At 43.4% G+C, this 27,045-nt stretch overlaps 1 protein-coding gene across 1 annotated transcript in view; it reads right to left on the minus strand.

Moving 5' to 3' along the window:
* The window catches only part of LOC137383855 (metabotropic glutamate receptor 4-like), a 1,236,760-nt gene that overhangs the window by 727,383 nt on the left and 482,332 nt on the right, over nt 1-27,045 (minus strand). Inside the window, exon 4 of the mRNA XM_068057161.1 lies at nt 26,006-26,160. Within this exon, the coding sequence (XP_067913262.1) occupies nt 26,006-26,160 (155 nt within the window). The remainder of the gene's footprint in view (nt 1-26,005; nt 26,161-27,045) is intronic.

Below are 27,045 nucleotides of genomic sequence, written 5' to 3' on the forward strand. Positions count from 1 at the left end.
ACTCCTTTACTCACGAAACATGTTCTATACTGGCGTTTTATCTCTAGACGCTATCTCGGCCACCTCAGATGCTTTTTGGCATATAAAGGATCCATCCAAATCACTCCCTTATTATCCAAGCAGTGGGTGGCCTCCTTATTGCTCCGACTGAATTGTATCAACTCACACTTTTCTATATTGAAATTCAATTGCCAATTATACACCCATTCTGCAAGTTTATTAAAGTTATGAATATTTGTGTCCTGTTGGCCTGAGTTAAGCTAAAATTGCTCCAATTTGTTGTATTCAGGAGCCTTACAACTGGCAAGACAGAAGACTGCAAAAGCACAAGGTTTGGGAGGATTCAGAATCAGACCAGATGGTAAAGCCTTCTTATCGTTCTATCACCAGATTTCCCTCCCACTTAAGAATATTTAATATAGCATTGAAATAATGCTAAGTATTAATAAATGAATGGTACATTAGAACTGTTGCTTTCCTTCTCTGTCTGGTACATTTTGGAACAACATGTATAGTATATTGTTGCATGACTCTTCCATCTTAGGCTCTTCTTCCCGACACAAACAGTAGTCCTTGATCAATCCAATTCCCAAATTCCAGATTTTATTGCACATTACACAAAGCAAAATCACACATCGTTTAGTTCTTCATCTCGCAGCTTCACTCAGCGCTTGCTCACACTCACTCACTCAGCTCTCGCTGACTCAACACTTGCACTCACTCAGCACTCCCTTGCTCTTATTCACTCAGCACTCCCTTGCTCTCACTCACTTAGCAGTCCCTTGCTTTCACTTACTCAATACTCACTCAGCACTCACTTGCTGTTGCTCAGCACTGTCTCTCTCTCTCTCTTCCCCCTTCTTCTCCCCTGTTATGCTCATCTGGGTAGGGAAAGTCTCCTCCCACTCCAAGACTTCAAAGGGAATGGTCTTAAAGGCAGCATCCCCTGATTCAGGGACCAGAGGCCTCACTAACTCTGCCACAATATATAATTTAAATTTAAAAAACTAGATTTGCTGAATTAAACCCAAGTAATTAATTTGGTAAAAAGCTAGTTGGATTCTATTATTGTGATTTTCCATCAACTTCCATTTGCCCTTCCTTGCAGATCATATGTTCTGCTTTATTTGAGATTGAGAATCTATCTGAGTAAGTTTTATGCTGCAGTCTATCTAGAAAATAAAACAAAATGGCTGGAGGGAAGAAAAACTTCACTGCAGTGGATTCAACAAAAAAGTTTGCACAACTGTTAACTTCTGTACTATCCTTAAGTGTTTTATTCATTGATCTGGGAAAAAGAGGAAATATTTCAGTACAGCTCAGCCCAGACCACAACAGCCATTCAGTGAAAGGAATGGAAAACTAATCAATTTTATCGCACATTAACCTGGCATTGTTAACAATTCAATTTCGTTGAAGAATATAAGTCACTTTGAACGTTAAATTGGAATTTGAGAGCTGTGTGACTCCAGGCATGCTACAGCAGTAGGAAGCTGGAAGACTATCTCCGTGAACAGTGTGACAAGCTTCAAGAGAAATTCTTAACTATCTTCAAGCAGTATTAGGCACTGCAGCTGGGGACAGTAGGAACGGAGCACAGAATGACTGTTGCATTGTAGCCATATTGCAATTGCAGTTAGCAATGGAGAGAAAATGCACAGATCATCCAATCATCTCCATATTTTAGTGGGGAGAACAAGAACTATTTTGTTTGGGAGGGGTTGGGGGGGCGGGGGCAGAGGTCTGTAATAGAACTGAGAGAGTGGCCTGAGACTCTGGCCTAGCTTTAGCTGTTGACCAAGTCTTCCTGAATCATCAAAATCTAGAGAGAGAACAGCTGAAGTAAGACACGCTCCTACCAACATTTACAAACTTGCAGCAAGAGAACAAAAAATCTCCTGTAAATCAATATTGCACAACACTGCAGTTTATTGCAACAAGTTCCTGTTGGACATGGAGAAAAGATTATTCAAAATGACATTTTCAAATGGATACTAGCTAATCTTTAATCTCTAGTATAGATCGAGGGCAGCAATTGTTGATAAAATAGCCAAGAATACCCTTAAGGTCACAAATCAATGCAAGACGTTTGTTAGAACTGGACAGATTCTATTTCGAACTGCTGGTTTCCAGTTTATGGCACACCACTTGCCTCAGTCAATAAGAAAACTGAACATCTGCTGAATAGGTTTGAGAAACAAACCAAAAAAAAACAATTTCTCCAGCAAGTGAAAATCTAGACTATCAGTGGGATAGCTCGACAATTGAGAATGACATCCAGATATAGTTTTTTCAATGGACTGTGACCACCATATATGACTAGTAGATCAAAGAGCATCTGTTCACTCCTGTCTATTCAAGATTTATCCAGACGTAAGGGACCCCAGCTCCAAATTTTAAATACATTTTAACTAGGACACCTCAGGTAAGTAATTATTAGTCTGATAGATGGCTGAGGACTATAATTTGAGGGAAAATGGTTTCCCATTTTGAAATACTCCACGACTTAAAATCCTTCAGATATACACAACCAACTCTTTTGTCATTTAATCTCTCCTGTCCTCCATCCTATCACAGACTTTTCTTTTTGTTCTTTTTCCCACCCTCCCCCCTTACACTTACATTACTAACTTTTCTCAGTTCTGATGAAAGGTCATTGACCTGGAACGTTAACTCTGTTTCTCTCACCACAGATGCTGCCTAACCTGTTGAGTATTTCCAGCGTTTTCTGCTTTTATTTCAGATTTCCAGCATCTGCACTATTTTGCTTGTGTAGTAGTGTTTAATTCACTGCCACTTTTCCTCCAGGAATGCCCACCTTGAAGAAGTTCTCTTCTCTCCAATGGGATTTCCATTTGTCTCTTTTACCTTATTCACCTTGATTTCTTTCTAATTCCCTTCTCGTGTTTGATCAGTTATCTACAAAACTCACTTCCCAGACACATCTCCTCCTGGCAACTGTCTCCGGCTCTGATTTATTCCACATGGAATCCAACTGCAATTCCACTCTTCGTGTTTTGGTTCCATGCACGATTGCAGATATCTCTGAGACATTCAGCATTCCTCAAACCACTGTTCTCACCACATCCTAAGATCCACACACAATGCCATGCTCCACCACATGTACACACTCGACCTCTCGCTTCAGCAGTATTGATTCACTCTATCTCAAAGAGAGTTGAGATTCTCTTCATCCACAAAAAGTCCCATACAGTCAGGATCTCAAATTGCCTCTCCTAATCGAACTCCTACTGCATGGCCTCATGCGCTAATCCCTGTTCAGAATTGGATTAAGAATTGGCTAAAGAATAGAAAACAGTGAGTCATAGTAAATGGTTGTTTTTCAGACAGGAGGATGGTAAACAGTGGTGTTCCCCAAGGGTCAGTGCTGGGACCACAGCTAAAAAAAGCTATATATAAAGCACTTGGATTTTGGAATACAGAGTAGAATTTCAAAATTTGCCCTTTACACCAAACTTGGAGTTGTGGCAAACAGTGAAGATGACATGAAGCACCTGCAATAAGACATAGATAGGCTAGCAGAGTGGGCAGACAGGTGGCAGATGGAATTCCATACTGACAAGTGTGAGGTGATGCATTTTGGCAGAAGGCGCAGGAAGAGACATTATGATAGAATCATAGAAGGTTTATGGCACAGAAAGAGGCCACTTAGCCCTCATGTCTACACCGGACGGAAGAAAAAACAGTCACGTAGCCTAATCCCACTTTCCAGCATTTGGTCTGTAGCCCTACAGGTTACAGCACTTCAGGTGCACATTCAGGCACCTTTTAAGTGAGATGAGGTATTCTGCCTCTGCCACCCTTTCAGGCAGTGAGTTCCAGATCCCCACCGCCCTCTGTGTGAAACAATTTTTCCTCATCTCCTCTCTAATCCTTCCACAAATCACTTTAAATCTATGCCACCTAGTCACTGACCCCACTGCTAAGATAAACAGACCCTTCCCATCCACTCTATCCAGGCTCCTCACAATTTTGTACATCTCAATCAAATCTCTCCTCAGCCTCCTCTCTTCCAAGGAGAACAACCTCAGCCTATCCAAGCTTTCCCTTATCTGCAATTTTCCAGTCCTGGCCACATCCTCGTAAAACTCCTTGTTACCCTCTCTAGCGCAATTACATCCTTTCTATAATGAGGTGACCAGACCTGCACAAAGTACACAAGTTGTGGCATAACTAATGATTTATACAGTTTCAGCATAACCTACCTACTCTTATATTCTACACCTCAGCTAATAAAGGATTCCATATGCCTTCTTAACCACCTTATTGACCTGTCCTGCTATCTTCATGGATCTGTGGACATACACTCCAAGGTCTCTCACTTCCTCTACACCTCTCAGTATCCTCCTATTTATTGGGTATTCCTTTGCCTTGTTTGACCTCCCCAAATGCATCACCTCACACTTCTCTGGGTTAGATTCCATTTGCCACTTTTCTGCCTGTCCTGCAGCCTACAGCTATCCTCCTCGCTATCAACCACATGGCCAATTTTTGTGTCATCTGCAAACTTCTTGATCATTCCCCCTACATTTACATCCAAATCATTAATAAAAGCCACAAAAAGCAGGGAACCTGGTACTGAACCCTGCAGAACGCCATTGGAAACAGCCTTCCAGTCGCAAAAACACCTATCAACAAGTACCCTTTGTTTCCTGCCACTGAGCCAATTTGTATCCAGCTTGCTACATTTCCCTGGATCCCATGGGCTTTTATTTTTTTAAACAGTCTGCCATGTGGGACCTTGTCAAAAACCTTGCTAAAATCCACACAGGCCACATCAACTGCACTATGCTCATCAATCATCCTTGTTACCTGCTCAAAACATTCAATCAAGTTAATCAGACCTTCCCTTCTCTTCCCTATATACTTAATGGCACAGTTCTGAAGAGTGTGTAGGAACAGAGGGACCTGGGGGTGCAAGGGCATTGATCTTTGAAGGTGGGAGAACATATTGAGAGAGTGGTTAGCAAAGCATATGGGATCTTGGGCTTCATAAATAGAGGCATTGAGTACAAACGCAGGGAAGTTATATTGAAACTTTACAAAGCTCTGGTTGGGCCCCAGCTGGAGTATTGCATCCATTTCTGGTCACCACACTTTAGGAAGGATGTGAGAATCCTTGACAGGGTTCAGAGGATATTTGGTTCCAAGGATGGGGGATTTTAGTTACAAGGTTAGGTTGGAAAAGCTGGGATTGTTCTCCTTAGAGCAAAGGAGATTGAGGGGAGATTTAATAGAGGTGTACAAGATTATAGTAGGCATAGATAAGTTAGACAAAGAAAAACTGTACCCATTAACTAATGGTACAAGGACTAGAGGACACAGATTGAAGGTTTTGGGCAAGCGATGCAGGGGGATAATGAGGAAGAACTTTTTGCGCAGTGGGTGGCAACGACCTGGAGCTCGCTGCCCACAAGGAAATTGGGTGACCACTTGATGCAAATAAACTTGCAGGACTACAGGAATCGAGCGGGGAATGGGACTGACTGGATAGCTTCTGCTTAATCTGGAACCAGTTCACTTAGCAGATGTTCTTTGATCTTTGTGAGAGCCTTGAGCCTTTGCAGATTGAAGAGGTTGCCGTCTGTCCTGAACTGAATGTGTACACCTACATCGAGATCTTTGACTGCATACAAGAGCATGGCCAAAAAGTAGATGGCAAACAGAACTGGAGCCATTAGGCATCTTTGCTTGGTGCCACTGGCAGGAAAGGCATCTGACAAGGTACCGCTCTGCATCACACTGGCCATCATGCCATCATGAAATGAGTAGATGACTATGATCATCTTTTCAGGGCAGCCATATTTGTGCAGGACCTGCCACAGGCCTTTACAGTTTACCATGTTAAGGGCCTTAGTCAGGTCAACAAACAACATGTAGAAGTCCTTGTTCTGTTTGTGGGACTTTTCTTGAATTTAACGCGCCGCTAAGCTCATGTTGACCGTTCCTTGTCCAGCATGAAAGCCACGCTGTGATTCTGGGTTCACTGCGTCTGTAAGATGAGTGACCATCCTGTTGAGAATAACCCTTGCAAGATTTTTTCCCACTGTGGAGAGAAGTGAAATACCCTGAGATTGTCACAGATGGATGGACTTGCTTCCCTTCCATTTGTACAGGTGAATTATGGAAGCATCTTTGTAATCTTGGGGCACAATGCCCCGGTTTCAGATTAAGCAGAAGAGGCTAGTGAGTTTCCTAACCATGTGAGTTCCTCCGTACTTGAATACTTCAGGTGGATTGCCATCAGCTCCCTAAGATTTAGCCACAGACAGTTGCTTTACGGCCTTGGTGACTTTGGCTTGAGACGGATTGAGGGCAGGCTCATCCAGAACATGATGCTGTGGAAGTGATTCATGGCGTTTTTGCACACTCCGGATTCTTGGTTCAGGGGATTGTTAAAATGCTCTGCCCAATGTGAGAGAATCTCATGCCTGTTCGTTAGGAATTGATTGCCATCTGTTGAGAGGATGGGTATCATACCATTGGTTTTGGGGCAATAGACAGATCAAAGACATTCATGGAGAGCCTTCAGATCATGCCTGTTTGGCCAGGAGTCCTCCCATCCCTTTTACCCATCTCCAGTATTCTCCCTCCACCTGGACTTCTCCCTCTGGCCTCTTCCCCTCTTTTGATTTTTTATTCAGATTTGCTGATATGATATTGCCGTCGCAATTTCTCTGCTCCCTTCACTCACTCTAATCTGTCTCCCTCTGAACTTGCTGCATTCCGTTATCTTAAATCCAACCCTGACATTGTCAACAAACCTGCTGGCAAGGATGGTGCTGTTGTTGTTCTCCACCTTGCAGGGGCTGAAGCCAACTCTGCAACACCTCCTCTTACCACCCACAGACCATGACAGCACCAACAAACATCAAACCATTGTCTCCATGTCAGTCACTGACCACATCTTCTCTGGAGATCATCCTTCCATGACCTCCAACCTCATAGGGGATCGTGATTTAGTGGTAATCTTACTGGACTAGTAATCCAGAGGCTCAGGCTAATGCTTTGGAGACACGAGTTCAAATCCCACCATAGCAGCTGGTGGAATTTAAATTCAATTAATGACTGCATCTGGTATTATAAGCTAGTCTCAGTAATGTTTGCTATGAAACTTTTGGATTGTTGGTAAAACACATCTGCTTCACTAATGTCCTGAAGGGAATGAAATCTGCTGTCCTTACCTGGCCTGGCCTACATTTGACTCCAGACCCACAGCACTGTGGTTGAGTCTTAACTGTCCTATGAAATGGCCTAGTGAGCTGCTATCAAACCACTATAGGAAAGTTGAAAAGGAATCAAACCAGACCGTCCACCCAGCATTGGCCTAGGCACTGGAAACGACAATGGTGTAATGTAGTATAGTGGTGACTTCACCTTTAAGAAACCATACCTTTAAGAGACCAGGTCACTGATGCAACAGATGACATCATCATACATTTGAGAGACCCATGCAACATATGACTTCCAGAGAGCACACACACACCAGCAAAGAAAAGACCTGGACCTGAGATCATGCAATGTAGATAAGAAATAAATAGTGTGTTGAATTGAAATATAAAGCCTACATCTATCTTTAACAAAGACTTAAGAACACAGCACAATACTACATTTTTCTGGCAACAAGGAGAAAAAAAAGACAAAGCACAAAAGGTTCCAAGGTTAAGGAACACAAGGGGAAAGCAAAGTCAAGGAAAAACCAGGCCTGGATCAGAGAGAAAACGTGGACTGGAACAAAGAGAAAACCTGGAATGGATAAAGAAAAAGTTTTGCTGGTATACAGAAATAAGAAAAATAAACATGATTCAGCCATAAATTAATTATTAAAAGGGGTGCAAATCTAAACACACTAGCCATTTTTTAAAAAGGATTTACAAGAGGCAAACCACACAGACAATCCAAGAACATACAGAAGACTTGCATCCACGATTCCAGATTTAAGCAAAAGCAATCACCATGTGTGCACAACAATTGCCAGTTTTTCTAACCCTTAAATAGATAGACAGCAACCCAGGGTCATCTTGGAGCAAATGGTGAGCAAGATTCCAACACCGAATGGTGGCACTCGATATCAATACTCCCCGAGGCATTACTCCTGCACTAGGTTGGACTAAACGTCGGCAATATCTTCGACACACTCACTGACACTGGAACTGACGATGATTATTACACATCGAAGAATGCTCTAACAAGGTATTTTCAACCGAGGCCAAATCCTCACCACAAAATTTGTCTTCAGGCAAGCACAACAAGATAAGAGCGAGACCCTTGACCACTACTTGTCCAGACTCAGAAGTCTGTGCCAGAATTGCAACTTTACAGACGTATACAAAGAAATCATCTCCCAGATCATTATGACCTGCCAATCACCAAGACTAAGAAGGCAAGCTCTTAGAGAGGATGAATCATTTAACTTGCTGTCATGAACATGTGCTATGCCAATTGATGATTTTTAATCCATCGGTCGGAAACCTGAATTAAATTTTAAATAAGAGGAGAAAAAGAACTGATAAGGTCACTGCTAGCAGATAAAATGGCCACCACAATTTGCATCAAAACACCCCTCATACCAAGGTATCGAGGTGGAGACGCAAGTCTGAATAGCCCTCATCCAGAACAACGGCTTGAGGATTTTGAATGAGCTACCTGCTTCATGTCCATTAACAAGACATTCAAAGCCATCTTGGAACATTAACACTGGTAGGAACGAACCCCTCAAGCGGTTAACACTGAAACAATGAGACGAGAGAGATTGATATTCTTAGACATGTATCTTATTAAAGTGCAAAAGAGAATACACTGGGAAATCATGTGACAGTCTCTCCATCTGTGTGAAAACTGGCAGTTTCTTCTTGTTACAACAGACGAGCGACTGAGTTTTTAACTAGTGCAGGACCCAAGGGGGATATCTCTCTCTCTCTCTTTCCCCTCTCTCCAGGTGACCTTCAACGTTCGAACCCTGTCTGCTGGCTACACAACCTCCAAGTCTATCATCGCTGCAGACAGAGACCCCGGAGGAGAAAACCATCTATATCACTGTCTCCAAGAAAACCCTGAACCAGGTGGCCACCTCTGCCAGCCATAAACTTCAGGACCACGAGTTCAGCCAAAAGACTACTGAATCACCAGACTCCACAGACTGTATATTGTTTTATTTGTTCTGGACTCTGATCCAACCAATATATTCTTCTTCACTCGGTAACCTATTTGTGTGTGTGATTCGTGCGTGTGTGTGTATTTGTGTGTGCACGTGAAAGTTGAAGCATAGTTTATTATTTTTACTTAAATCGGGTTTTAATTTTTAAGTGCAATAAACTAACCTCTTTCTTGTTTAAACTCAAGAAAACCTTTCTGATTTGTTCTTTTAGGATCATAGCATACAAAGGGTTAAACATGCACTGAATGGGTAAGCACATCCACTGTTTAAAAGAAATAAACCCTGTTGCAGTAAAACAAGGAGAGGGACAAGAGGGGAGCCTTTTGACCCCCTACCCACCTAATCGTTTGACAGGTAAAGGTTACTCGATATTGGCAGAATGCTGGAAGCCAGCAAAAGACAAGCCAAAGTCTTAGAAGGGAAAGAGGCAAATAACCTAAGATGAGAATCCCCTGAGGCCAGGTCAGGATCGTTGACAGAATCCATGAATGCCACAAGAGGAGCACACCAAACACAAGGGAACAGAAGAAACCCAGAAAAAAGTCAGAGGCATGTCAAGGAAGACCAAGACAGAGAACCTCACGACAAAACTTGTCCTGCAAGAGGAAAGAAGTGTAAAGCCTGTGGAAAAATGGAACATTTCACAAGTCAACATAATGGATGCCCCGACATTCCACGAGTTAGAGAAAACAGAAACTGCAATTGTACAAGCCGATATCCAAAATCTTCTCCAATGGATCATATACCACTCTACCAGTCCTAGGGATGATCCAAGTTACTTTCAAATCCTCCCATGGGTCCACATGTCAGACTGAGCTCCATGTTGTTGACTCAAGCAAGGGAAATCTGCTAGGTTTTGAGACTGCCAGCAAATTGAAGATGATCATGCTCAACAATGTCAGAAGATAGATAAGGTGCGGACTGACACAACTTACACCTACACAACCCAATACGCACTCAACAGAAAACTTGATAAATAGAGTCATGAGTCAAAAACAGCAGATAAAGACACATGCTGGCTGACGGTTGCACGCAAAAGAATGCGAGATAAGAGGAGACAAAGTCTTGGTTCGGCAAGAGAAAGCTTCGAAAATTAGTTCACCATTTGACCCAAGAGTGCTTACGGTAGTTCAGAGAAAAGGAAGCATGATCATAGGGAAGAGAGGAAACTACATTGTGAAGAGCAGCGTCACATTCTTCCAAAGAGCCAATGCTAAAACAATTCCAGAAGAAAGTGACGAAGACAACTTTGATGACTTCATGCCTGCGACAACTCAAGAAGCAGCTCAGCCAAATCAAGCACAGTTGAAATCGATACTGCAAAATTCGTAGAGAAGATCGAGGCCTCATAGATTACCTGTCAAATTTAAAGACTATGGCCGTAATTTAACGTTGGGTGGGAGGCCCCACGCACCGGCCAAAAAGTCGGGGATGAGCCCACTTCCACCAGGCCTGGGGAGCCACGCCGGGATTTTATGGTCCCCAGGCCCTTAATTGGCCTTGGACGGAACTTCCATCTCTCTGAGGCAGGAGGTCCCGTTTAATGGAGCTGCCAGCCAATCAGGAGGCCGGCAGCTCTCAGCTTCAGCAGTGCCACCAGGGGCAGTGGCCACTGCTAGAACTGCACCCAGCCAAATGAAGCAAGAGGGACGATGGCCCCAAAACCAAGGTTAGGTTTTGGTCCTTGCCGGGGACAATCGGCCAGGCCCCAGCGAGGCAAGGGGTGTTGGTTGGGGGGGTGGAGTGGGGGGAGGAGTGTTGTGCAGCGGGGGTGGTTGGGCCGTAGGGGAGGTGCTCCATGGGTGAAATACCAGCGGCAGTGGGAGAAGGCTCTTAATTGGCAGTTAATTGGCCACTTAAGGGCATTGATTGGGCCGGGGCGGGCGGGCCATTTCTTGACACCACTGCCCCCGCGTAAAATTGCAGCGGGGCCAGAAAGGCATCGGGAAGGGCACCCTCTGTCTCCCACTCAATTTTATAGCCGCCCCGCCACCAGCCTGCTTGTGTGAGGGGGCCATAAAATTCCGGCCTACGTCATGCATCAATGATGGAGAGAGCCAGGTGCGTAAAAAGTCTGGTATTGAGGGTGATGTTCCTGAAACCTCTCCCGTCCAACTTTTCAAACTTCAGTCCAACCAAGTTTTGTTCAATATAATTTTGCATAATTAAGTGAGCAATTGATAATCTTCAAAGAAAATGGGGCGACTTTAAATTTAAAAGAAGGGGAAAATTAAATGTAGTGTGACTTCACCTTCAAGAAACTGTATCTTTAAGAGATCAGGCCACTGATGCAACTGATGACATCATCATTCATTTATCAGGAGGAGAAGCCATTTTGAGACACACTCAACACATGGCTTGCAGAGTGCACACACACAACAGCAAGGAAAAGACCTGGACCTGAGATCATGCAATATAGATAAGACAATACATAGTGTCTCTGTTGAATCAAAATATAAAGCATGCATCTATCTTTAATGAAGACTTAAGAACACAGCACAACACTAAAACAACACAACCTGCCCAGTCGACCCTTGTATGATTGTCTTTAAGAGTGATGTCCCTTTAAGATCTTAGTATGCTAATGAGCTAAGTACCAGCATGTAGTCATGTGACTACATGCCAGAGTCACTCTGCAACTGTAACACCTAGAGTAAGGTTTTATAAATAGTTTGCTCTGTATTGTATATACTTGTTAGCTGTTGATAAACCTGTTAGAGAACTTCAGCATCTCCACGCATCTCATTTTTGTTGCATCAGACAACATAAATAACTCATTACAGACCCTACAAAGTCCTCCTTACTAACATATTGGGCTTGTGACAAAATTGAGAGAGCTGTCCCACAGACTAGTCAAGCAACAGCCTGAGATAGTCATACTCACTGAATCATACTTTACAACCTATGTCCCAGACCCCTCCATCACAAGTCCCGGATATGTCCTGTCCCGACGGCAGGACAGACCCAACAGAGATGGCAGTACAGTGGTATACAGTCAAGAGGGAGTAGCCTTATGGGTCCTCAACATTGACTCCAGACCCCCATGAAATCTCATGGCATCAGGTCAAACATGGAAACAAGGAAACCTCCTGCTGATTACCACCTATCACCCTCCCTCAGCTGATGACTTAGTACTCCTCCACATTGAACATCATTTGGAAGAAGCACTGACAGTAGCAAGGGTGCAAAATGTATTCTGAATGGGGGACTTCAATACCCATCATCAATAGTGGCTCAGTAGCACCATCTCTGATGAAGCTGGCTATGTCCTGAAGGAAATATCTGCCAGACTGGACCTCTGGCAAGTGGTGAGGGAACCAAAAACAGGGAAAAAACTATTTGACCTCATCCTCACCAATTTACCTGTCGCATTTGACCATGACAATGCTGGTAGGAATGCTTAGTCCTTGTGGAGACGACCATCCATCTTCACTTTGAGGATACCATCCAATGTGTTGTGTGGCACTACAACTGTGCTAAATAGGATAGTTTCAAAGCAGATCGAGAGTTCAAAACTGGGCATCCATGTGGGTCATCATCAGCAGCAGAACTGTATTCAACCACTATCGGTAACCTCATGGCCCAGTATATCCCCCATTCTATCGTTACCATCAAGCCAGGGGATAAACCCTGGTTCAATGAGGAGTGCAGGAGAGCATGCCAGGAGCAGCACAAGGAATACCTAAAAATGGGGTGCCAACCTGGTGAAGCTAAAACATAGGACTACATGCAGAAGCAGCATGTGATAGGCAAAGCAAAGCAACTGATCAGATCAAAGCTCTGCAGTCTTGCCACATCCAGTCATGAATGGTGGTGGGAAATTAAACAATTCACCAGAGGAGGAGGCTCTACAACTATCCCCATCCTCAATAATGGGGGAGTCCAGCACATCAGTGCAAAAGACAAGGCTGAAGCATTTGCTACCAGCTACAGCCAGAAATGCCGAGTGGATGATCCATCTCAGCCTCCTCCTGTAGGTCTCCAACATCACAGATGCCAGTTTTCAGCCAATTCGATTCGCTCCATAAACTATCAAGAAATGGCTGAAGGCACTGGATACTGCAAAGGCTATGGGCCCTGACAATATACCGACAGTGGTACTAAAGAATTGTGCTCCAGAACTAGCTGTACACCTAGCCGAGCTTTTCCAGTACAGCTACAAAACTGGCATCTACCTGAAAATCTGGAAAATTGCCCAGTTAAGTCCTGTTCACAAAAAGCAGGACAAATTCAATCCCGCCAATTAACGCCCCATCAGTCTACTCTCAATCATCAGCAAAGTGATGGAAGGTGTCATCAACAATGTTATCAAGGGGCATGTACACAGCAACAACCGGCTCACCGATGCTCAGTTCCACCAGGTCCACTTGGCTCCTGACCTCATTATACCCTTGGTTCAAATGTGGACAAAAGAGCTAAATTCAAGAATTGAGATGAGGTGACTGCCCTTGTCGTCAAGGCAGAATTTGACCTAGTGTGGCATCAAGGAGCCCTAGCAAAATTGAAATCAATGGGAATCAGGGGGCAATCTCTCCATTGGTTGGAGTCATACCTAGCACAACGGCAGATGATTGTGGTTGTTGGAGGCCAACCATCTTAGCCCCAGGACATCGCGACAGGAGTTCCTCAGGATAGTGTCCTAGGCTCAACCATCTTCAACTGCTTCATCAATGACCTTCCCTCCATCATAAGGTCAGAAATGGAGATGTTCGCTGATGATTGCACAGTGTTGAGTACGATACGTTGCCCGTCAGATACTGAAGCAGTCCGTGTCCATAAACAGCAAGACCTGGACAACATTCAGGCTTGGGCAGATAAGCGGCAAGTAACATTTGTGTCACACAAGTACCAGGCAATGATCATCTTCAACAAGTTGAGAATCTAACCATCTTGCCTTGATATTCAAAGGTATTATCATTACTTAATCCCTACTGTCAACATCCTGAGGGTTACCATTGACCAGAAACTTAACTGGACCAGCTATATAAATACACCACCAGTGCACATTGGCAGTAGTGTGTACAATATACAAGATGCACAGCAGCAACCGGCCAAGTGTCCTTCGACAGCACCTTCCAAAGCTGCAAACTCTACCAGCTAGAAGGACAAGGGCAGCAGACACATGGCAACACCACCACCTTCTAGTTCCCCTACAAGGCACACATCATCCTGACTTGGAACTATATCATTGATCCTTCACTATCGCTGGATCAAACTCCCTCCCTTACAGCATTGTGGGTGTACCAACACCAGATGGATTACTGCAGTTCAAAGAAGCGGCTCACCACCACCTGCTCAAGGGCAATTAAGGATGGGCAACAAATGCTGGCTTTGCCAGCGATGCTCACAATCCATGAAAGAATAAAAAAATGTCCCCAAACCCTGAGCAGCCCCCTCCTACTTCCTTCCCACGATCCACAAACAAGACTGCCCTGGTAGACCTATTCTTTCAGCCTGTTCCGACATGTCTTCACGTTCCACCCCACCAGTCTTTGTATTCAACAGATCATCCTCCACCATTTCCGCCACCTCTACCGTGATGCCACCAGCAATCACATCTTTCCCTGCGCTCCCCTTTCAGCATTCCAAAGGAACCATTCTTTCTGCGACACCCTGGTTCATTCCTCAGTCACCCCCAACACTCCGTTCACTTCCCATGGCATCTTCCCATGCAAGCGCAGGAGAAGCAACACCTGCCCTTTTATTTCCTCTCTCCTCACTGTCCAAGGTCCCAAACAGTCCTTCCAGGTGAAACAGCGATTTACTTGTACTTTTTTCAATGTAATATACTGTATTCGCTGCTCACAATGAGATCTGCTCTACACTGGGAAAACCAAACGCTGATTGGGTGACTGCATTGCAGAACAAGTGTATTCTGTCCGCAAGCATGTCCCCGAACTTCTGGTCATTTTAATTCTACACCTTTCTCCCGCTCTGACCTCTCTGTCCTCAGCCACCTGCAGCGTTTCAATGAAGCTCAATGTAAGCTCAAGGAACATTACCTCATCTTTCAATTAGCCACTTTACAGCCTTCTGGACTCAACTTTCAATTCAACAATTTCAGACCGTAACACCTCTGCCACCATTATGTTCCCTTTGTCTTTGCATGTTTTGGTTTTACTCTCATTTTTCTCTTGATCTTGTTTTCAGAAGGCAGCTGTTCATCATTCTGCCATTCACAACTCCTCGAGACACATCTTTTGTTTCTTTACTCCCTTTGGCCCTGCACCATCAACTGTTTTGTCATTTAATCTCTCCTGTCTTCCATCCTATGACTTTTGTTCTTTTTCCACCCTCCTGCTTTTCACTTGTTTAAAACCTATTACATTTCCAACTTTTCCTAGTTCTGATGACAGGTCATCAACCTGAAATATTAACTCTTGTTTCATTCTCCAGAGATGTTGCCTGACATGTTGAGTAATTCCAGTATTTTCCGTTTTTCTTTCAGATTTCCAGCATCTGCAATATTTTGTTTTTGTCTCTCTGCAGTGGGTTTTACTCAAAATCTCTCACTCCCATCTGACAGCTCTGGCCTACTTCAAAGTTTTAGATCATTAGTATGTTATTTCAGAAGAAAAAAAAATCCATGAAGCATAGCCCTGGCTGAAATATTTGCTTTGTAAAGTCAATCAGAAACTAGGTTAATTCTACAAATGCTTATTTAGTGAATATCCTACATGGAACTGTTAAAGACAAAACAAAAATTTCTGGAATTAAAATCTGCTCTGAATATGAACATTGGAGTCAAAACTGCAGCATGAGTTTTCCTCCCAAGATATGCTTCACTTAAAAGGGATTTTCACATACAACAAAGCTTTTAAGTATTAAAGCAGTTTGCATCCCTAATATCTTTCAAACATCTCAGTATTTGAGAGAATGTTTGAGGGCATATTCCCATGAGTAGTTATTAATGCCACCTACTATCTGAGAGCAAACAAGTAACGGCAACAACTTCAAACTCAAAACCAACCATTCATACATCAGTGTCTAACTTATAAAACATGTTTGCTGTCATCACTTCATCACTCCAACTCTCCATTGCAATTATTTCAGATTATTCTGACTTCATGGTAGAAACACGGCAATTTTCTCTCCATTGCTTTTACTCATTGATAATTTATGTGTTTAGATGAAAGAAAGGTGGCAAATAATTATTGGAACAAAAAATTCAATATAGGTAATTAAAAGGTTGCGTGACTGAAAACATTAGTTGGATGTAAGTTTTTTTGGCATTAAACTGACTGAACATAATGAGAAATCTTAGCTCACTATATGGAGCTCTGTATTCTCTAAAAGAAACACAGAAGAACATCACACTACATAAATTTGTCAAATTAAGAAATTATTTAATTTTAGGCAAACTATCATTCCTAAATGTGTCTTATTTATGAATTAGTTTTGTGGTATTAAGGTACGTTATTTTAGAAATATACATTTCCTCTATTTTCCAAGTTCCCTTTTGAAATTCCTGGCATACAAGGGATCAGTCTTTTCATGTTCTTGAACGGTAAAGATCAAAGGACAGTGGTAAATCAGACAGAGATAGAAAAGAGAGTTCTGGTGAAAGAAATGGACAATAATACAAACAACTTTAAAAGGACCCATCAGTTTAGAGAAAATTGTAATAATAGAGATTTCAAAGGTAGACAGGAGCACAATATTGGGTTGCAACCCTTAACTTATGGACAAATGACAAATATCCAGTATGGCGCTGTTAAGGGTGAGTCATGTTTGACAAACTTGATTGAGTTTTTTGATGAAGTAACAGAGAGGGGGATGAGGGCAGTGCAGCTGATGTGTATGTAGGCATTCAAAATGCATTTCATAAAGTACCACATATCTGGCTTGATAGCAAAATTGAAGATCACGGGATAAAAGGGCAGCAGAAGCATGGATACAAATTAGGGATAGGAAACAGAGAATTTGTGGTGAATTGTTGTTTTTCAGACTGGAGGAAGTTTATACAGTGGCATTCCCCAAGGTTCAGTACTCACACCACTGTTATAAATTACTTAGACTTGGGGGTACAGGCAAAATTTCAAAACTTGTAGACAGCACGAAACTTGGAAGTGTAGTAAACACTGAGGAAGATAGTAATAGTCTTCAAGAGAATGTGGACAGGCTGGTGGAATGTGCAGAGGAATGGCAGATGAAATTCAACATGGAAAAGTGTGATACATTTTGATAGGAAGAATGAGGAGAGACAATGCAAACTAAATGGTAAAATTTTAAGGAGGAAGTGCAAGAACAAAGAAACCTGGTGATGTTTGTACACAAATCTTTGAAGGTGACAGGTCAGGTTAACAAAGCAGTTAATAATGGGATCCTGGGCTTTATAAATGAAGGCATGGGGCTGAAATTTTACGAAGGAGGAGGGAAACTGAAGTTGGGACTGCTTCCAAGTCCAAATCCCTTCTCTTGTGGGGGGGGGGGGGGGGGCGGCGGCGCGGGGGGGGGGGGGGGGGGGGGGGGGAGTAGATCCAAGGCATGATTTTCATAGAGGCAATCCCCAATTAAATTGGAGATGGGTTTGGTGACCAATTAGAGGCTGCAGTGACAGGAATGGAGGTGGGCCAGATGAAGTATGGGCCTGATTTAAATCCCCACACCAGCCATTACTGTGGCTGCCATTTAAATATAGAGTAAGCAGGAGACCTCCTGTGAGCTTTGTATCGAACTGAAGTATTCCAGAAATGGCATTGGAAAACCAGAGGACTGGAACTCAGGGCAGGGCAGCACCCAGTTCTCAGATAGTGACCTGGAGGTGATGCTTGAAGCCATGAGGGAGAGGAGGGAGGTCATCTTCCCAGAGGGTGGCAGGAGGAGGCTACCCACTGAAACTAAACAGGCCTGGGTTGAGGTAGCAGCCACCGTCAGCTGCAGAAGCACTAATACAAGATGATGGATCCAATGCCATAAGAGGTTCAACAATCTGATACAATCTGGCAAGTTGAGTGCTACCTCCAGCCCTCAGTACCTGGACCCTCCAGGAGACACACCAGCTGAAGACCCTCATGCTGCACCTGAACATGGGAAGGGTGTGTGCCCAGGCCACTTACTGACCCTTCAGAATGGTTCAGAACCACAGCGCTGCTGGGGACCTGACAGTACTGAGATGTGCAGCTTCAAATGGATAGGAACAGTTTCCGATGGCCGTAGAGGATACCAATGCCTTATCTTGCTCTCTTTTGTCAATACAGGAGAAATGGGATTTTAACGGCTGGGAATGGAGATAGCCAAGATTACGGACACAGGGAATATTTAAGCTGGCGAGTTGGGAACCCAGGGTGATTATAGAGGGAGAAGCACTCATTAGGCAGATGCAGAGAAGGCCACCCCATCCAGTAGCATGCTGAGCACTGAGTTGCATTGGGTAGCTTCGGCACTGCAGTGGCTTCTGCTCTTCTGGACTGGTTCTCATGATCTCTTCATGTGTCTCCTATAGATGCAGGTGCCCACCTGATGACACTGTCTCCCGCCGTGGCCCTGGAGGAGCCTCCCAATACCGGCAAAGTACCATCACACCTGACAAGCGCACTGTCCGCCAGTGCGGATACTCTCATCTCGGTGGGTCCTGGCATGCTTTTAGATGGGGTGGCACTGGGTGAGGAACACTGCAAAAGTGTGCAGGAGGAGGTGCCAGAGACAGAGACAGAGACAGAGACAACTCTGGCAGCTTCCCTCAGAGGAGAGAGGACAGATACAGCCCTGCTCAGTTTGGCACAGATGCAGGGCCTCAGGGCCTCAGAAGTCACAAGAAAGAAGATTTTACCTGAAACAATAGCAGGAGATGTGCTCCCACAAGTCAGAGATTCCTGAGGCAGTGTGGGGTCATGGGTTAAGGATGCAAGAGTCCATCCAGCTCATGTGTGTCACCATGCCTCAGGGCTTTGAGTGCATGAGCACCTCCATGGAGGCACTGGCCAACCTCATGGAGAGCCATATGTGGCATTACTCTGAGTGGATACATACACAGGATATATGCTACTTTGTGTAAGCTGGAACAGTCAGTGGCGCTGCATTTGTTACGACCAGGTGAGAAGGGGTCTAGGGGTTCCCTCTCAGCCTTTGCCTGGTTTAACCGTAACAGGGTTTAACTTTAATAACACTGTGTTTTTAGCTCCCCTTTAGTGAACCCTTGTTCACTACTCCAATTGTAAGACAAAGAAATCAAACAGGTTTCCTTAGATTTAAACAGGAAAGGTAGAAGTTTATTAATCTTAAACTCTAATCCGGTCAACGACTACGAATATGCGATGCGACCACGCTAGCATGCATATGCGATAAACACACACGCAGATAGAAACAGAAAAAGTAGAAGGAATAAAGGGTAAAAGTTTGAGGCAATATCTAGTTACAGTCCTTTAACTTCAATGTGGAGTCTTTGGTTGCCATTAAGTCTTGCAATTCATTGGGGCCCAGTTCACACTTCAACTTGTTCCGATGTAGGAGTCTTTTCTCTTTTGATGTTTACATGTCTTCTGTGGGTCCGGTGACTTGGGAGAAAGTGGGAGAGAGGCACTTCCTTGTTCCAGCTTCAGTTGCACACTGCCTTCTGAATTCAAACTTTCCTGTGGCTAGTACAAAAAACCTGGACCAGCCAGTTAGTCACTGGTTTAACCAGTCCTGGCTTTTGTGGATTGTATCACCTTAGCAGAATCTGGAATGTTCTTCCTTACACCTTCAATGTCTGGTGATCAAAATCCATTGTCGGTTGTGTTAGAGAATGGTCCTTTTGTCTCTACAAGCACAGTCTGTTAGTATGCAAATGTTTTTCAGCTAAGAGTCTGGCAGCCCTTATAACAGGCCTTCTCTTCTTCCCAGCCAGTTTAAAATCAATGTTCATATGACAAAATTAATATGCCTCATTCTTGTCAGGTGGGGGCCTGCATGACTGTATAAATAATTACACTTCGAGGCACATGTCTCAAACTCCCTTTACTGGCAGTGTGACAGAAAAAGTGGTAAGAGGTGGTGAAGGAGATGAAGGGTGTGATCAAGGAGAGGGTACAGGCTCTGTGCACTTGTGCATCCTTCATTAGCATTCAGACTTTAGGTATTCCAGTCTTCATCTTCAATAGATGTGTTGGTACAGAGACCTCAGAATCCATTGCATCCCATACACTACATCCAGGGTCAGAGGGATTCAGCTGAAATGTTTCTGAACCAAAAGATCCCTGACGTTCATGGCACCCTGTGGAAATTTTGCCCCCACCCCACGCTATGCCCAGCCACCTCGTTGTGCAGCCAGAGCACCTCAGTTATCTGCATCCTCCCCCTTCCTTCACTTCCTCCTCCTCTCACATCCTGCTTTGCCTCTTCCTCTGTTGAGCTATCTGGTTCCAGGGCCTCACTCTCCTTAAAGTCCATGCCTCTCTGGAGGGCCAAGTTATGGAGGGCACAGCAGACCACCACAATGACTGAGACCCTTGCAGGAATGTATTGCAGGGTGCCACCAAACCAATCCAGTCACCTTCAGAAGCCAGATGACCTGCTCAATGGTGGTCCTGGGGGCAGATGTGTTCGGTTGTAGTGCCTCTGTGCCTCTATCTGGGGCTTTTGTAGAAGGGTTAGGAGCTATCTCTTCAAGGGATATCCCCTGTCCCCTAGAATCCATCCCTAGACTTTGTGGGGTGGAGTGAAGACATGTGACAACGTGGACTGATGGAGGATAAATGAGTCATGGCAGTGGCCTGGAAACCGATCACACGCATGGAGGAAGCTCTTGTTGTGGTCACAGACCAGCTGAACGTTGAGGGAGGGAGTGGAAACCCTTCCATTGATGAATCTCGTTGGCTAGTCACTAGGTGCCTTGATGGCCACATGGGTGCAATCGATGATGGCCTGTATTCTCATTACAACCTGCACGTGGGGGAATCCAGGGATGGCGGCAAAACCCAATGCCCTTTGTTCCTGTGAGAGCTCATCTGTCTTAAATGAATGTATTGTTCAGCTTTGGCAATGACAGCATCAGTGACCTGCAAGATGCAGTGGTGTGCAGCCATTTGCACAATGCCACCAAAGTCCGCAGAAGTTCATGGCCACAGTAACATTGATGACTACTGGCAGGGCATGGTGACCAGTGCAGTGAGGTGTGAGGTCTTTGGTGACAAGGGCACAGATGTTTGTGACCATCTGGAGAGTCACAGTCTCCTGCGGCACAGGGTCTCAGTAATCTTCAGGTATCTTCTTCTTCGATGGTAGATCAAATACGGAGGGTATGGCCTTCCTGTCCTTCCTACCCCTCGTTGCTCTCCCCGCCCTCCTGATGCCCAGGGTTCTGCCCTTCCTGTGGAGGGCATTGCTCCTCATCGCCACTGGGCCTCAAATCTGACAGTTATGCCCCCATTGCCAGCTGCTGCCTTCCATGCGGTCAGTTGGTTGCCCAGTTGTCCATGGCTGCCTTTTCCTCTGTTCCTCTGCCCCGTGATGCCAGGAGTATGACAATCCCCTGCACTGTCCAAGTGCTGACTCTCTGCTCACCCCGCCATCTGTGCAGCACCAGGGGCACCTGTCTCCCAATGGCCAAGTCCCCCTCTGCACCATGGGGATAATTCCCTGGGGAGGCCATGACTGGCTTCCCACTCTGTACCTTTTTCCTTTCACCTGGTCTGCCCCAGACAGCGCGTTTAACCCATGCACTTCTGTGAAACTCTCAACTTCCTCCGCCCTAAAGTTAACAAACTCTTAATGAACTCTGCAAGTACTTTAATTGCTTTAATTGGGGATCAAGCAGGATTGCAATCCTGCCCTCCGCCCGCACAGCCAAGAAGTTACGCTAAACCTATATGAAGACAAGTTTGGCCCCAGCTGGCATATTGTGTCCAATTCTAGGAACCACACTTTAGGAAGGATGTGAAGGCTTTGGAAAGGATACGGAAAAGATTTACCAGAATGGTTCTAGGGATGAGGGATTACAGTTACGTAGAGTGGAGAGGCTGGTGTTATTCTCCTTTGAGCACAGAGGCTAAGAAGAGATTTAATAGAAGTACTGAAAATCATGAAGGGCTTAAATGGAGTAAATAAAGAGAAACTACTTCCAATGGCTGAAGGGTTGATAATGAGATGGTACAGATTTAAAAGTGATTGGCAAAAGAAACAGAGGAGACAGGAGGAAAAGCCTTTTTATGCAACAAGTGGTTTGGATTTGAAATGCACTGCTGGATAGGATGGTGGATATAGATTCAAGGGTAGCCTTCAAAAGGGAATTGGATAAATGTTTGAAGGAGAAAAAATAATGGGGAAAGAACAGGGGAGTGGGACTAACTGGATTGCTCTTCGAAATAGCCATTGCAGACTCGATGAGCAGAATGGCCCCCTTCTGTGCTGTATGATTCTATGCTTCTATAAATATCTCAGGAGGTAGGTTGATCAGATCTACAAGCACACATTGTGGCAGATTTACCTCTCCTATCACTAATCATCCTGGCTACACCTCCAATCAGTGGTTCCCTCTTCAAACCAACTGCCTAAATACCCCAAGAGTGGATGTATCTGTACAGGTGCTTACAAAAGATGGACTGATAGTGCAGGAGGCTGTGAGTTGCTGGTTTTATGTGTGCTTGGTTCTTAGAGGATGTCGAAAGAAATGGGAAAGAGAACAGGTGCTAAACTGCTGGCTGCAAAACACTTCTTCAAACAGAGTTTACATGGCAATATATTGCGACTGTGAGTGAGTTGGGGGAGAAAAAAATTGCAAATGGTAGGCCTTTGATTCACCCTCCCCTATTCACTTTACTTCTCACTTGTATCTTATTTCAAAATGTGTAGCTGGAAATTCACCAGGTTCTTGCATTGATTATTAGCAAAAGAGATGAATTGGTGCAAGAATCAAGCATATGGGTATTCTTAAAAGTCTCACATCAGCCACTGGTATGCACCAGATACATTAATAACAGCAAAGATCTATACATTAATCCAAGGATCTTCAGCAGTCTTCTCATTTCAATTCTACCTGCTAGTGTAACTTTCTTATACTTCCAAGGTCAAATCAGTCCCTAGTCCTGTTGTTCAACAATATTAACAGTAGTAATTTTTCAAATGCAATAAGCAGGAAAAAGGATATCGAAGTTGATTCATAATTTTCACAGCTTATCATTTCAGAAAGGGAATACAAGTGCTGATACTGAAGGTTGAACAGGGTACACATTTGGTCATACCAAGTTTTAAATTGGGTGAGATTCAGATAGATTTACATAGAACCATACAGAATTACATAGAATTTTACAGCACAGGAACAGGCCATTCAGTGCAACTGGTCTCTGCCCTGTTTATGCTCCACATGAGCCTCCTCCCACCTTATTTCATCTCACCCTATCAATATATCATTCTACTCCTTTCTCCCTCATGTACTTATCTAACTTCTCTTTAAATGCATCTGTGCTATTTGCCTCCGTCACTCTAGGTAGCAGCAAGTGCCATGTTCTCACCAATGGGTGAATACTACCTAAAGACGGCAGTTATTATTCATTAATTGATTCACAAATCAAAGCTTTCATATGAATAACCGAGTGTCACTAAATGGGAAAAAATTGGAATTTCATTTACTCATTTTAGAATCCAGTTCAATCTTTCAGTAAGTATTTGGAGAGTTTTTGGAAGGCAAAGAGCTCTGTATTACATTATAAAGCTCAGTACAATTGGACCTAAGGGAAGATATTACCACCTTGTTGAATGGCATGTTTGCAATTTAATTTCTCTACTCCTGAAACTACACACCAGGAGTCAAGTAAGTCTGTGTGACACTCCAGTTTTAATACAATTGCAAAGATTTAATACATCTGTTTAAACATATTTTAATTGAGTCAGAGAGTGATGGAGGAGTACAGGTTTGATCTCCATACACTAATATCTCACACTCAGTTGCTGCAAGTAGGGAGACACTAAGTAAAGAGTACATCATCTGTACATGACTGGAGGAAAAGTCAGAGGAGAGCCACAGCTGGCTGCCAGCTAGTACGACATTGTGGGCACCATAAAACCCATTGACAGTCGTCCCACCAACACAGCAATAGCTAGGTCAAGTTGGCCAAAGACAAGGGATAGTTTTACAAGAGAAAGAAAATTAAATAAATATCTTAAAAACTAATGGCTTTCCCATGGTATTATCCATGCTATGTCAGATGATACACTGATCTGAAAGGCCAGGAGTAATAATACACAATGTATTATTTTACTGATAAGGATATTTAATGCCCTTTCAAGGCCACAAAGTCTAATAGTTCATCAACAAAAAGCCCTAGGTCTTTCAGAGATTAATCATCGTTTAGTCAGGGAACTTTGCGAATTGGAATATGCTCAGCAATTTCTGGCTTTGGCTTAGATGTGCGGCATATTTTAAAATTGTTTTCCATGGATAAGAAAACATGATGTCTGCAGTGGCAGTTGGTATGTGTACACATACTGCTTTCAATGTATTAGCCTGTAATTTATATTGGGATGTGATCCTGGCAGCTCTGCCTGTTTCATGTTCCATGAGGTGAACTCCACTGCTGGCCCACCAGAATTTGCCATGTCATTTTGAAGAATCAGTAGGACTGGTCTCTTTGTTGTTTATGGTGCTTCTTTGGTGCTCCCTCTGCTGAACAGTTGGAAACAGGGGATTATGTTTGGCAGGATTGAGGAGGTGAAGATTTTCCTTGTGTCAGAGGACAGTTTTGAAAATAAAATAAGTTAAACCCCTAATCTTCAGAGTACAGGTCCCAATCTTCAGCTAATTAGCAGCGAGGTATGCCTTTATTACACTATGCTAGATCCTGACTCAAGATCAGAGCACAGGAACTCCTGACTAAGCAAACTGTCACTCCCCCTATGTGGCCTCTCCACATATGCTGATAGCTTGGTTGCCTTTTATTTTTTGAGCTTTTTTCAAGTATAGCAACTAAAATTGCATTAGAAAATGTGACATCTGCATTTTGAAGGCTACCTGAAGCACAAAAGGTAGGAGGTTATGTACATAGCTAAAGTTTTTATATTATTAAACACATCAATAATTTACATTAGATAATCCTTATACTGTGATGCGGATGATACAATGGTGGGCACCTCGGAAAACTAGATGCAGAGGTTGAAGTGCCAAATACAGAGGGGACTGTTGGTCTGAACTCCAGCTGTGTTCTAAGCATATTAGAGCCAACTGTCCACTGAAACCTGGGCGGAAGAACTCAATAAAAGTCTCTTGAACAATATAGGTACCAAAACAATTTAATATAAATGCAAACCTGTAATTTTTTTTCTCCCATCCCATTAAATCTATTTTCCTGAGAATAGTTTACCTGCTGCTGACAGAGTACAGAGCCACTGCAGCCAACCCTGATTCTATTCCTGTCTGACATCCACATACATATATTTCCAGCAGGGATTCACCAAACCGTAACCAGGACAACCGCCCTGGTCAGCTTGTTTACCTTCCCATGGCCAGCAATAGTGAGACTAATTGACGAAACAAAAACCCACACCAAATGAAATCAGCTAACTCATCATAAACTAGGGATCAAATCTGGTGTTTTCCTGGTCTGGATGATACAGTGCACTAACATGTCATGCATTTACATACTGTGCTATTTAATAAGCTTAGCTTTTCTTTTTATTTTTCTCAACCCTTGAAGAGTTTAAATAATTAGTGGAAGTAAAACGTGATCACAGAACTTCAACCCAGGGACATAGTAGAAATTACAATTTCAGCCTGCAGAAGTGTAGTGAAAAAAGAACTGCAGATTAAATGAAGACAAGAGCAATTACTATGTTTTTAATTTGCAGTTGTTTCTGTTGATAAGACAAGGATTAAAAGAAATGAAATGTCTGAGGTACATGGCCAGATTCTCTCACCTCGGACTGAAACCCTCTTAGGAAGGATAGTGACAGCTCCTACAGCTACTTCCTCCTGTTGCAGCACTGGTGTCACTTTGGAACCCCAACTGTCGGAGCCAACCCAGAGGAAGTGGCCAGTCTGATTGGCCCTTTTAGTTGCCTCTAGCACCCGCCTACACAGAAAGGAAAAGAACATAAAAGTAATTAATTTAATACTTATTTGCTGGGAGCAAAAACTATGCCTTGGGGATATGGCACAAAATTGATTACTGCACTTTGAAGACTAATTTGGTCACAGCACGTATTACAGAACCACAATATATTACTTGACAAGTAAGTTGTGAATGATCCCTGAGGTAAAAAGTAACATTAATGGCACAGCTTTTTGACTTATTACATCGGCGTTTCTTTTCTCCTCAGCGACCATAAAAATGAATCAGATGGTATTTTTCATTATTTCTTAATAACATCTTTTAAGAGCAGCTTGCAGAGTAGAAAGCAATTTGCATTTTTGGGGGAGGATTAATTAGATGATGTTGCTTATTTTGTAATGTGTTGTATGGATGAGAAAATGCATCATATCTTGTGGATCAGCTGATTCACAATAATTGTTTTAAATGAGCACAATTTTTATGATGGCTTAGCGAATGTAAAATTAACATATAGTTTGTCTATTTCTTATTAATATATATATCTCACATGATGTTATATCAGAAGATAGTTATGAATGAGGAGCTGCATGCAACCCACCTTGGATATCATTGGGAAATATGCTAGAGTATCCCGTTACAACATCCAAATGTTTCTTATGTGAATTTTGCCTCTGTTATCCTACCCAGAAGTCCATTCTATGTGTTGATCTCTCTGTGTGTGACATAGAACTCTCTGACATCAGCCCTAAATTTACATTTTGACGTGTTTGAACTTGGGGCTCTGGTTGGCTATCATAGTTTTATTTGAAGTCATGTTCTGGATTAACTTTTCTATGCCATCTAGAAGATCTCCTTTTAAGGATGAAATGTCTGAACTTCTCTAGCCTTTCCTCATCACTCAGTTGT

The sequence above is a fragment of the Heterodontus francisci genome, chromosome 25 (assembly GCF_036365525.1).
Source record: "Heterodontus francisci isolate sHetFra1 chromosome 25, sHetFra1.hap1, whole genome shotgun sequence".
NCBI lineage: Eukaryota > Metazoa > Chordata > Chondrichthyes > Heterodontiformes > Heterodontidae > Heterodontus > Heterodontus francisci.